Below are 13,120 nucleotides of genomic sequence, written 5' to 3'. Positions count from 1 at the left end.
AACTGAGTGCCAATCCAGCTATTCCAAAACGAAACCTGTCAAGATATTGCAGAACTACATTACAATATAAAATCGAAAGATCTAATAATTATGTACTGGGATGAATGTTCTTCCAGTATGTAATGGATTGTTGAATTTGGCCCCTGTGAGTTGTGAATTACATTCACCTGAGCAGTTGACATTTAATCAATAAACATCTGAACTGTTGCAATGACCCTGAGCCATAAGGATTTAATTTTGCTTCCTCTCACCAACTGCTGCAGGACCCCTGCGGATTTCTGAGACAAACCTCTAGTCGCTTTTGGTTCATCTCAACATCCATCCACCAGATAAAAACAAAATGCTTGCATTCTATTTTTTTGCAAAACAAATAATGTTTCTCACAAATATCAATTAGTAATAGAGTGTAACCTGATTAGCATCAACCCTTTAGTAAAATTTTCATGATTTACAGTTATAGCATGGAAATATTGCAACCCTTAAAAGTATGTATAGAAAATATCAAGGTATAAGACACCCAAATATTGGTTTGCGTGGGTAAGAGAAGCACAGGGCTTTTATTCAAGTACAATGAAAACGTTGGCGCTTCAATATTTGACGCCTAATACAATGACATAGTATATAAAGTGGCAATTGAAGGCAAGTACAACAAGACAAAGGACTTTCCCACAGGACAGTGGGGTTTGACTCCAGTGAACACATTGTCTAATTTAATGATAATCATTGCACATTACACACGTTTATAATATCAAGAAAGTAGATGAGTAAAATTTTCACTGTATTTAGGTATTTCATTTGGATTTTATGTAATTTATGTCTTAACCTTACCCTGAAGTTTAAAGTTTAAGTATAACCCTAATTAATTAATCATTAATTAACTACACCATGATGCTTCCACAACTGTAATTGAGCAAATCATCATGGAGGGTCTGGAAGGCAGTCATGATCATCCAAGTGGCAACAAATAGAGGTGTTCCTTAGGAATCCAAGAGTGACACCAAAGGGTACCTGTGGCCTCAATAGGAGATGCCAAAGGACATAAAAACTGGCAATATTTTACACCTTGGGAAGCCTCATTAACTGACACTGCAGGATGAGAAGGTGTTGGAGTAGCAGTTCATTCCTTTAGAAATGTTAGGAAAGGAATTTGTCAAATGATAAAAACCTAAAAAACACTTTTGTAACGTTGTATTTAACAGAAAATACTGGACCACATCAAAATGTGATTGTACTTGTACAGCAATGAGTTCATAGATGTGCCATGCATGAATCTTTCACCTCAATAAATATTTGATCTTTGTTCTGAATCATTTAAAGCAAAGCCCTTTCTGTTGTTCTTCAGGCAACATGTGCATGCAGTGTAAACAGTTTTCTCCCCACCTAAACACCACCACCTCCCTGCTCTATCTCTGCCCCTCTGATTCCTCTCCCTTTCACCATCTCTCTGTCAGTTACACAAGCTGCTCAGTGGCCCTGAAATATGGCACATTATGCCGCTCTGTTGCTCATCGTTCAGCATTACACGCTGCATCTGAATGCAATGTAAATGATACGATGATTCCCTCCAAGGCAACATTACATTTACTATCATTCAGCTTTTCCAAGTGCATAGGTTGATCACGACACAATGAAGCTAACAGAAAGGCTGACTTAAACTTGATGTAGTAGTTGTGCTGGGAGATAAGCACTAACTACTGACTGCCTTTACATGCACTAAAGTAACTGGGGTACTCAAAGAAATCTGCTTTCTCTGATAATCAAGGAATGGCATTTACATGCCCTTAAGAAACCTGGTTACTGGAAATCTGTGTATACATGCAGCAGCAGACTAACCTGATTTCTCCTCCACCGTACAGTAGACTTATTCTGGAAGCCTGGCTCACAACAGTATAGTGAGAGAAAATTATTCTTACTGACTTTTCCTTTGAGTGTGGTGTGTGTGTGTGCGTGTGTGTGTGTGTGTCGCAGCAGCGTGACAGCACAGGGGGAGAGAAAGGAGAAAAAAAAGGGGAGACACATGCAGCTGATCCACAACAGGAACTTTCAGATTTTTAAAAACCCGCGGGGAAAAGTGACATATTTAGACTTCTACGAGGCACTTTGTGTTTTCTTTCAGACCTTATGCAGACTTTTAAAATGAGGCACATGCACAGTTGGAGAAAGCCAATTAGAAACCTGGTTACACATATACATGGAAAAAATATGCATTCTCCGACAGAGATTTAGGCTGGAAAACCAGGTTTCCCTAATCCTCTACACCAATTGTGAAAAAGCAAGCCTTCCTGTTTACATGACACTTAAACGCACTCAATAACAACAAACTCTGAGCAATTGTGGTTAAAAAGAGCAACAGCATAACTACAGTACAAGATCAATGACTATGGAATGATTATTTTAAAAAGGATACTCCTATCCTATGACTTGCTTTTCAGCTGACTATGCAGTTGAGGAGTCAACTGAAGGTCATTTGTGGCTTTCAGATGAATAGATGTGGGGAAAAACTGAAATATGCACGACTATTAACTTCATATTAAACCAGCCTTGCTCGTTGCTTAAATGTGACTTCAAATAATATACACATATGGTATTTCACGTAAGGCAACACCACAGCTTCTGACTAGAAAAACTATTCTGTATCCTAAGCAAATTACTTTTACAAAACCTAAAATAAAGTTTATTTACAAAGGTTTTATCATCCTAAATATTTTTCTACTGCAGCAGTAAATACTGTATATCAACTGATAGGTCAGTTTCAAAGATACGCAGACATTATTTTTCTTATGCATAAATACGTGCAGTTCTACTCCTAAAAAACGCAAACTTTTCAAATGTTGAACAATTCACTCCAAATGTAACTTCTTATTATTAAGTTATTACTTCATTTTTTTTTTATTTCATCTTACAACAAAGCAGTTCTAGTTAAGACTATGAAAAAAACAGTTCCACGATATGCCCCTTAAAAATCCTGATCATCAGAACTACTTGCCACTTTGTTGTACAGTACTTCATTTGTTCAAGAAAAAAATTGTGTTCATGTTAGCTTAGTGCAGGTATTTTTGTTTGTTTGTTTTGCCAGAATAAATTAGTGTCATGTACTTCCTTCGTACCTCCAACACTATGAAAGATGGTTACTAGAAGCAGATATACTGACATTGATTGAGATAAAGTCCACCTCATGCACTCTAATCTGCTCTCATCCAAGCACTTGGGGAGCAAGGCAGCTACATAGGAAGATTTCCGTGTTCTTAATATGACCTACCACACTTGGTCAACTAATTCTCCAAGCCATTTTTCAGCACAACCGTACCAACAAACAACCAAAAAAAACTTGTATAAATTTGATTAGACATAATGAAGAAAATATGATACCTGAATGTGCAATTACATATTCTTTATCAGTGGGTCCAGCAGTTCCAAACATAGGAAATTGTTTAAAGTTCAGCATGGATTTCCATTTAAATGCAAGTTGAATATGTTGTATGGTGTTGCTTTACACTATGTGAATTCTTACATTATTTAATTCACACAAGCACTACCAGGCTGACCACACACATTTCTTACAATAGGTTTGTGGTATATCTCAGCACTACACACTCCATAAGCTGTTCTTTTTCCACTTTTTCTACAGTTCTTTCTTGAATGTTTTTGGAAAATGTGAACAAGCCATGAGGCCAATTCTCCACAACACCCAGCACTGTGGTCTGTTTCATAACAATACAACTTACTTCATCACTTTGGTTTTTCTACCCTATCGTATCCATTTCCAAACTTGTATGCTTGTAAATAACTAGATAAATAAAAGCCCTGTTAGATAACTTACACTGAAGTCTAAACTTACCCGTTCAGGAACTTTCCTTGCGTGGCTTGGGCTCCTCTGCTACATAACTGACACTGTACCTGTAGAGACCACAGGTGTAGAATTTGTTTATTCATTTATTTTACTTACAGTACCATGAACCTCACTAGCATGGCTGTGTTTATTAGACAATAGCTTTGCACATTAAAGCGTAAACTACAGGAAAGCTAGCCACAGTTTGTGTCGCTTTGACTGTAGTGTTATTTATCTAAAATCAGCAAAATAGAAGGAAAAAAGAAGGATTTTTGATCTGTTTACCCAGATTCAAACTACACTGTTTCCTGCCAAGTTCGTGACATGCGCAGTCTTTGTTTTGACTCGGAGGCGATTTTTATCTTTCATCATCCAGATGACTAGAAAAGACTTTGGGGATACCAAAGATACATCTATTATAATGTGAAGCAATGGGGCTGTTTGCTTTTTCTCATTGTTGTCTTTCTTATAGCAACGTAACGCTAACGTTTAACACTAATGTTTAGTGACTACGGTCATCTTACTGTTAGTTAAGCTAAGTGCGAGGTTTTAGGAAAACGCTACCTGAACTGTTACATTAGCTTGCGTCAGTATACATTTGATTTTAACGCTAGCTCAGTTACTTAACACTACCTGTGAAGTTAAAATTTTTAAGATATCTCAAGCTAACGTTTTTAAGTATGCTTAATATTTGGTGGCTATAGGCCGACGCATGGTTTAAATCCTAATTATCTTACCGTTTCTGTCTTTAGTACTGCAGCAGTAGCCCTTATGCACAAACTGGGCTGACGCTACGTGTGCAGGTGTGTGACAGGTCTGTTGCGCTGGTCTCATCGCCTTTCTCCAGTCATTAACCGGTTCGTCATACAGGTAATTTTCATCTCTGCCTCCCACATAATACGATTCTGTAAGATAAGTCTGTTCATCTCGTGAAATATCAGTTTCTAAAACATTCAAATAAATGCGGGCTGTTGAAAGTTAACCAATCAGACAAGACGTTATTGGGCCTCAAACCCCCGTAAGGTGGACGCACACACCTGGAAATGTGATTAATATAATACATCCATATTCGTAATGGAGAGCGGAGGAGGCCTTTTAAAGAAAAATATACATGGATGTGTTATTCATTCCTTATTTATATGGTTTCATGTGTTTTTTATAGTTTATATTTTGTTATAATCAAGCATTTCTAATTGTACGTCCTTTTTAAAGGACTATGTCAGTTATGAAGGCAGTGGTGGTTTCCTTGATCACTGCGTTTGAGAGCGTCTTTGTTTGCATTTTTCTTACAATTAGTTTGAGTCATATTCAATCTATTGGCTTGTACACTTTATTATTGCTAATTAGTTTTATTTGGATTCCCATTTGCTGACACTAATAATATTCTTCCTGGTGTCACAGGGAAAAGTAATTACAATAAGTCCGTGACGATTTGTATAAATTAAAAGCGAATTAAACAAGAGTTTGCACATATACACATACTCAAACATATAAGCAGAAAGGATTAACAATTAACAATATGTTGAGTAGTATGTTGAAACACCTAAATACTTAAACATTGTGCACAATTTTTCATGATTTGGAAACTTTTTGTTTGTTTGTTTTCTTAGGATAACCTCTAGATCACTGTGGAGAAACTGGGCAAAATAGTTTAGCACACTGTCCAGTAGATCATATGAAAAACATGGACAGAGGAGTATAGGGCCATATCAAGCTTACAGTGGGTTTTGGACTTTGCACCAGACAATTAACCATATCAGTTTTTTCAGATAAACTATCAAAGAAAATAGCCTACCTTATAACAATATCAAACATTAACAGACATAAAACAATGTGTTCCCTGTGCCAGTCCCATCTCACCATTCCTTTCTCCTAACCCAGGGGTTCCTAAACTTTTCCATGCCAAGGCCCCCGAAATAGTATTAGGTTCTGACTGAGACCCTTTATGAAAAGTGTCAAAAAGCCATTGATAATACAACACCAAATTTAGGCAATTACAAAGGTTGGCGTGGCAAAAAAGATTCTGATATATCTTATTATAAACATAAAATATGACGATAATTTTCTCTCTTCTCTTCTTCTCTTCCGTGTCCTCCTACTTGCTGAGCCCCCCGGCAACACCAGCCACCAATACCCCGGGCACTGAGCAGATATGCAGCTCAAATGGCAAGAGAAATTAAAGGTCAATAGCCCCATCTAGTGGTGTAAGAAGGCACCTAAACTACCCAAGCACGTCAGAAACCTCTGGTTCCCTGAGGACCCACGACCGATACCACCTCTCTAGGTTTCTCCTACTGGAAAACGCAGAGAGCCGGACATTTTACCCCGCCTATTCTGTGACTTTCGACCAGCAGATGTCAGAAACAGAAATGCATTTCAGTTAACAAATATTTTAGTAATTCATATTTATTTTGTTATTATATTCCTAGTAATAAGATGTGGGCGGTAAACTTGTAAACTGTGAGGAATCGAAATCACAATTATTGTTATGGCACAGTGAATGTTTTGTTCCATTTTAGAACAGTAGGTGGCAGTAGTGGATATTTTCTTTTAGCACAGTTAATCGAAAGTTGGTACGAAGAAGATGCAGCTAACCATTAGCTTCGTAAGTGAAGCTGCGGGGGACTGTGGGATTCGCCGCTGCAGCTGAACCATTTGGATAAGGTAACTAAATGGGAACAGTTCAGTTTGGGTTTAAAAGTGAATCTACACTTCTTCTTAGCTGCGTTTATACGTGTGTGACTAAAGACGAGAGCTTGGTGTAGCAGGAGCCGAACTAAAGCAATTCGCGGACTTGTTTTCTGTCGGTAGTTGGTAGCACAAACTGAGCGACCGCAGCTAAAGCTAATTGTAGCCACCGCTAGTAAGGCGCTAACGTCGATGTTGCCTTTAAGCGCTCCTTTGTGAGCTCCGTCCATCGACAACTTTGCCTAAAAGTAAACCTAAAAATATTAACTGGGAGATTAGACTTGAGCGTTTTCACGATGGAAATCAAGTCGCATAGTCTAGTTTAAGTTATGGTGAGCCAAATACATTCTGTAGGCAAAGCGTAGTTTTTAAAACAAATAGTGTTAGTGGCCTAAACATTGCAGCGGCTGTTCAACGAGTCTCGTGCATTACTACAACTTTTACCAGACCCGTGTTTTCAAGACAAACAGGCCAGTAGGGTTACTTTCCACGTTCATCTAGAATATGTGTTTATACAAAACTGTGACGCTACAGTGCATTTTGACTCCCTTTACTTTTTTCAGTGTTATGTTGCAGCATCATACTACAGTTGTTTGAATTCATTTTGAATTGTTTCTGATTTCATCTACACTCATAGTGCCAAAAGAAAAACAGAGTTTTAGAAATGTCTTTGATCACCTTGAGTCTTTTTGGATATGACATGGCAAGCTTCGCAGATTTCCTGCTCAGTAAAGTTGAATGAGGACTATCGATGGACAGCCATTTTCAGATCTCTCCATTGATGTTCAACAGGGTTCAAGTTAAGGCTCTGTTAGAGTTCACGTTAGCAACTCTGTGAATGTCACTCTAGGGCATTCACAGAGTTGTCCCCAAACCACTCCTGTGTTGTCTTGGCTGTGTGCTTAGCATCGCTGTCATGTTTAAAGGTGAACCTTCAGGCCAGTCTGAGGTCCTGGGTGATGTGGAACAGGTTTTTATTGAGGATATCTCTGTACTTTTCACAATCCAGCTTTCCCTCAACCCTGACAAGTTTCCCAGTCCCTGCTGCTGAAAAATGCCTCCACATCACAATGCTACCAATACCTTCTTCACTGTATTGGGCAGCTGATAAGCAGTGCCTGGCTTCCTCCAGACATAACACTTAGAATTGAGACCAAACAGTTCAATCTTGGTTTCATCAGATAAAATAATTTTGTTCCTCACAGTCTGAGACTCCTTCAGGTGCTTTTTTGCAAACTTGAACCAGGCTTTCATGTTTTTTGGACTGAGGGAAGGCTTCCACCTAGCCAATCTACCATAAAGCCCAGAGCGACGGAGGGCTTCAGTGATGGTTGTCTCTCTGGAACTTTGTCCAATCTCTACACAGGATCTCTGGAGCTCAGTCAGAGTGACCAACGGGTTCTTGTTCACTTTTCTTACTAAGAAGGATTCCCCTGATTGCTCAGTTTGGCTGGGTGACCGGCTCCTGGAAGAGTCCTGGTTGTCCCAAACGTCCACCATTTGAGAATTTTGGAGGCCACTATGCTCTTGGGAACCTGCAGTGCAGCAGAAACATCTGTGCCTGGCAATATTAATAAAAATCTCTGAGCTCTGCAGACAGTTCCTTTAACCTCATGGTTTTTGTTCCTATACAATGTGCATTGTCAGCTTTGAGGCCTTTTTATAGAAAGATATGTGCCTTTCCAAATTGTGGTAAATTGAATTGATTGGACATAAGTGGACTATAGTCTTGGTGTAGGAACATCTCTGCAACGGTCAAGACAAATGTGAGGCACCTGTGTTGTTGCAAAGGGTCTAAATATTATCTACATGTGATTTTCATACATTTGCAAACATTTCTAAAAAACAGTTTTTACTTTATTATGGGGTGCAGATTAATGAGATTAGGCTGCGACATAACAAAATAGAAAAATGTGAAGGGAGTCTGAATAATTTGTAAATGCACTTTATATAATTTCTATCCTTAGTTTCTATAAACTAGTGTGCTATATAGTGTTTGTTGGCATAAGAGTTAAATATATATTCCTGAGTTAGTTACAGTTAAAAAAAATCTTTTAATATTGAAATTGTAACGATCCTTTTAGGCTGGTGTTGCATTATGCGGCGAGGGGAGTATGCTCCTCGGGCTTTTCAGGCCCCAGTGGATGTTCATGCCAGCGTAGATGGCCAGGTCTACATGTTTAAGAGGATGCCAAATGAAACCACTGTAACTTCAGATGATGAAGAGCTCAGTGTAATAGAGATGAGGCCACGGTTTTACAGTGAGATGGAACAGCAGCGACAGAGAAACATCCAGCTGTTGGAGCGGGAGGTGTTGGATAGTGACAGTCTGAACAAGCTTGCTTTGCAATATGGCTGTAAGGTAACGATTTCTGAAAGTCACTCAAGTGTGTTAATACTGATGTTACCGATAACTTTCATGACCTGTTAAGTGATTGCATTATATTACACTCATACCTATTTTTGTCAACAGGTGGCAGATTTAAAGCGGGTTAACAATCTCATGCAGGAACAAGATTTATTTTCACTAAAATCTATTAAAATACCAGTTCAGAAACACAGCTTTTTAACAGAGACTCCTGCAGACCTAAGTGACCCTCAAGAAGAAATGCCCAAACCCTCTACCAGACCAGTGAAGCCTCAAGACCGAGCCAGAGCACAACCACATCTACAGGAGGTCACAGATTTTCTAATGGAGGTGGATAATGATATAGAGAAACTAATTCAGTCTACAAATGATCAGCATGAGGATTTCCTGGATAACTCTGAGAAATCTCAGCAGTTTAGAAACAGAAGACGGCAACCGACCAGTCACGGTGCAGACTGGGGCATCCAGTGGTGGAATGCATTGGTTGCAATGCTCTTGATAGGAATAGTTCTGCCATTATTTTATGTCATTTATTTCAAAACAAAAGATAATGGAGCAGTTTTACCAGCAGATGGGAATGGTAGTTTACAGTCATCCATCAACTCTTCTAATGCCTCAGGGATCGGCCTCAGTACATGACTTCACTGCCATAAAAATTACATTTTAAGACTTGTCAGATGGAATTAAGATCAAGCCAGATTTCTTAATATTTTTACTATGTGCAATACCACCATGCGTCTGGTTTCTGCTGATGAATTTTACCCTAAGTATACTTTAATATTACAAATCCATATATCGTAGCATTGAAGTGAATAAGCTACACAGTGCTTTCGTATTTTGGATAATTTAGCACATCAGCGTTTAGTGCACTGTTTGCTAGAATGTTTCTCTTGGCATTTCATATCCCCTGATCCTTTTTAAAAAAAAGTAAAAACTGTTTTTTGAGACTACAGTTTCTCAGGGTTTTTAATAACTTTAAGGTATTAAATGAATGTGTTTGTGAATCTCTTAACATGAAAGAAGTTGAAAAATAATTGCAAAAGGAAGATGTACTTCTGTGGAGAACAAAAATGTACTTTAGTCATTTCTGTGTAGATGTGATCATAATGTGCCTTTCCCCTGCTGCTTGTTGTCGGTATCAACATCTAATGTGTGATCATAACAGTCTCACATATTTTACATCTGCTGCAAAAAAGGTTTGGCCAAAACTGATAGAATGAGAGAAGTTTTCCTGCTGCCAAAGATTTGTGAAGATTTGCCTTTTTTTAAAACTCGAACTTTTTTTTTTTGTGTGTGTGTGTGTGTTTATTGTTCAATTATTGCTCTGCACCTCAAGCCCTCCCTTGGGTATCATGATGCCAAAAGTGTGAATTGTGTTTACTGTAAGAATTTGGTGCAATATACTTTACCAATGTGGCGTCTTTTAAATATCATGCATTTCCTGAATTAAGTGTACGATTTAGCAATGTGCCTTAAACTTTAACTGTTAAGTATGTTTTATGGGTATTTGAGTCTACTATGAAGAGATGGGGAATTAACTGTGACTTTGCCAATGCACTTTTTAAAGTCTAAAGGATTTTAATTTAATCAAACTGGAAATATTATTTTGTTGACAATGACAAACTCAAGACTCTAAGGTTTAAGCCATTTTAGATGAAACAGTTGACGACAGGATATCAAGGACTGTGAATACTCTTTATTCTGCATGTTTGTATTTAATATAAACTTAATGATGTGAACGTGCCTAACATGTTGATGTGTCATTTTTGCCAATTGTTTAATTATAAATACACATTGTACTGACATACATACAAACATTCACCCTCTGAAATGTTAACATTTTTGCATTGATGCAGTCTCTATGATTACCAAAAGATGGCAGCATGCTCCAACAGTGTTAAAGGGTGAGGGAAAGAGTTCTGATTAAGACTGCATGTAGGATAATTATATGGTTGACACATTGATTTAGGATGACAAATTCCTGCCTTATTTTTAACAAACTTTTTAGTTTAATAAATATATAAACGTAGCCGAATAGATTAATTCACGGAGAAACGGAGCTGCCTGTTCACTCAGCAGTGCACTGAACTACCTTACTAGTGGAACCCACGTTACATAGGATATAGTTGAATTTTCAAATATACAAACATGATAGGGATTTTAAAAAATATTTGTTTTATGCTGCTCAGAAAAGCTCTGAGAACCATAAAAAGGTTGTGGATGCAGTTTGCCAAGTTGTCCAACATTTGATGCCGTATTTTGTTTTGAGTAAATCCTATCATCAGTGCTTCATTCACTTAAAATTTCATTAGCAATACAACCAGTACAGTTTTTAAAGCCAAAGGACAAAAAAATAATGTTTTTTTTCTAGGTAGTCTACCCAAACACTGCTGACTAACAGTTTGTAATGTGTAATTATATTTGAGGACAGCAGTCCAATACATATCAGCTACTAAGTGAGGAGGAAAAACATGCTGTGCTGACATTTTTTAGGACTAAAGGACAAAAGTTGTAGCTATTGCGGCACAAGCTCTATTCCTTTTATTATTCTATGACCTAAGACCCTCATCTCATAACTACAGCTCATGAACCCTGCTCTGATCAAGCTCCAGGCCACAGAGCTCTGGCACAAAGCCATCTCCCAGGCTGAGTCTTATCCCACTGTTGATACATGCACCCCCCCCCCCCCCATTAAACCTGGACACTTCTACTCCCTGCCTTCCTTTATTTGATGAAGTCCATATCAAGTCTGCTCTTCAGGCCAAGGTGGATTTACGTAATATAATCAGATTCATTCCTTCAACAATCCAAATATGGTTTGTCTGATTAGTATTTGACAGTCCAAAATGGTTTGGCTGGCACGTAACTGTCATATTACACTCCTTTTATATAATTCCTTCTATACAGTATATGATTTAAATGTTTTTTGTTTTTATTTTAACTCCACAAAGTTGACTTTTGCTTGTATATTTAAGCTGATTAGAAATTAATCTTTAATATCTAGAGCATTTTCTTCGTATGACTATGGTTTTGTCTGTGCTGTCCCTGAAAAGCTGGTTTTGAATCCAGCACATTTTTTTGGGTACTGCATGTTTTTATAGAGGAGGGGGCCAGAGTGGAGGTTTTCCCCCTCAACAAAGCACAACCATCCATACAGTCTGGGTGGAGGGTAAATAGAGTGAAAAGATTCATGACCAACCCAAAGCTCTGCAGCTTTAAGAAGTTTGCACACTTGAGCAGCTGGCAGCGGGCCACTTGGCCAACATAAACAGCCCTAATCCTTTTTCCAAGGAGCTTTCAACACTCATCTCTCTGGCACATTGGCCGCTGACTCACTCTCTTTCTCACATTCCAGTCTTTTTGAAGTTCTGTTGAGCCATCACCAGGAGGCACTGCGGCCCGTACAATGTAAATGCTTTTGGCCTTACGCTGTTGATCATTATTCACTGCTAAGGTATGTGCCTTCCTTTGATTTTCCCCTGAAGCGAAACAGGTCTCAGTTTTCACTCTTTCTTAGCAGGAATGGAGGCTTAGTTTCACAATGTCATGTTGACCCAAAGCCCACGGAAGCACAAGTTGCTCATGAAATTGGTGCTGACAAAACTAGTACCTGTTCACCGCTGTACATTTCTATCCAAATCAGTTTGGTAAAAGGTTGGCAGAAGCTTGTCTCTACCTTTTACTGTACTCTGTTAATGTTAAAGTTAAACCTTGAAATTCAACTAAACAAACATATCACAGGTGACTTAATGATTTTCATAATTTAAAAACACATTGCTAGTATTTTAAACCAAAATACAGTCGAGATATTTTCTGTGTGACTGAGGCTAAGGTTTGTTTCTGTGGGGGCAGGGAGATGCAGGGATTTGATTTCCTTTGCTCCCGGGGGGATTTGGCAGACACAGGGTAATTTGTAGTGAAATTTCCAGCACAGTTTGTTTTGCAGGTGGCTGAGAACGAAGGCAGGGTGTGGTGGGGAATGAGAGAAGCAATTTGCTGTCTGTGGGCTGTGAATGTGTGTATTGTTGCACAGCAGTAGGTTTAGTGTCGAGCTGGTATGGGCTATGGCCAGGCCTGGACTGGTGGAAGGGAGGCAGAGGCATTCATTGACAAAGCAAAACTGCAATTTGGGTGTTGAAAACAATTTCAATAAAATGTATCTGGTGTCTTAAACAATTATTTAATAACAAGAAAATAGTTCAAACTAAAGTTTGTCAAGAGTCCATTCTGCAGAA

The 13,120-nt window shown here is 38.4% G+C and overlaps 1 protein-coding gene across 1 annotated transcript; it reads left to right on the top strand.

The window, feature by feature from the left end:
- The first annotated feature begins 6,346 nt into the window (after positions 1 to 6,346).
- Positions 6,347 to 10,628, top strand: lysmd4 (LysM, putative peptidoglycan-binding, domain containing 4). Its single transcript, XM_067502604.1, has 3 exons — positions 6,347 to 6,493; positions 8,602 to 8,879; positions 8,991 to 10,628. Exons 2-3 carry the CDS (start codon positions 8,616 to 8,618, stop codon positions 9,522 to 9,524), a joined length of 798 nt encoding a protein of 265 aa, XP_067358705.1. The 5' UTR covers positions 6,347 to 6,493; positions 8,602 to 8,615; the 3' UTR covers positions 9,525 to 10,628.
- The last annotated feature ends 2,492 nt before the right edge of the window (positions 10,629 to 13,120 follow it).

Source organism: Channa argus, chromosome 4, assembly GCF_033026475.1.
Source record: "Channa argus isolate prfri chromosome 4, Channa argus male v1.0, whole genome shotgun sequence".
Taxonomy (NCBI): Eukaryota; Metazoa; Chordata; class Actinopteri; order Anabantiformes; family Channidae; genus Channa; species Channa argus.
The sequence above is the reverse complement of the archived record's forward strand: the minus strand, read 5'-3'. Positions and strand labels throughout refer to the sequence as shown.

What these genes read in the sequence shown, in the direction of transcription:
- lysmd4 (XM_067502604.1), top strand. Translation starts at nt 8,616, where the DNA reads ATGCGGCGAGGGGAGTATGCTCCTCGGGCTTTTCAGGCCCCAGTGGAT. An exon ending in CTTTGCAATATGGCTGTAAG is followed by an intron (nt 8,880 to 8,990) that starts GTAACGATTTCT and finishes TTTTGTCAACAG; the next exon opens with GTGGCAGATTTAAAGCGGGT.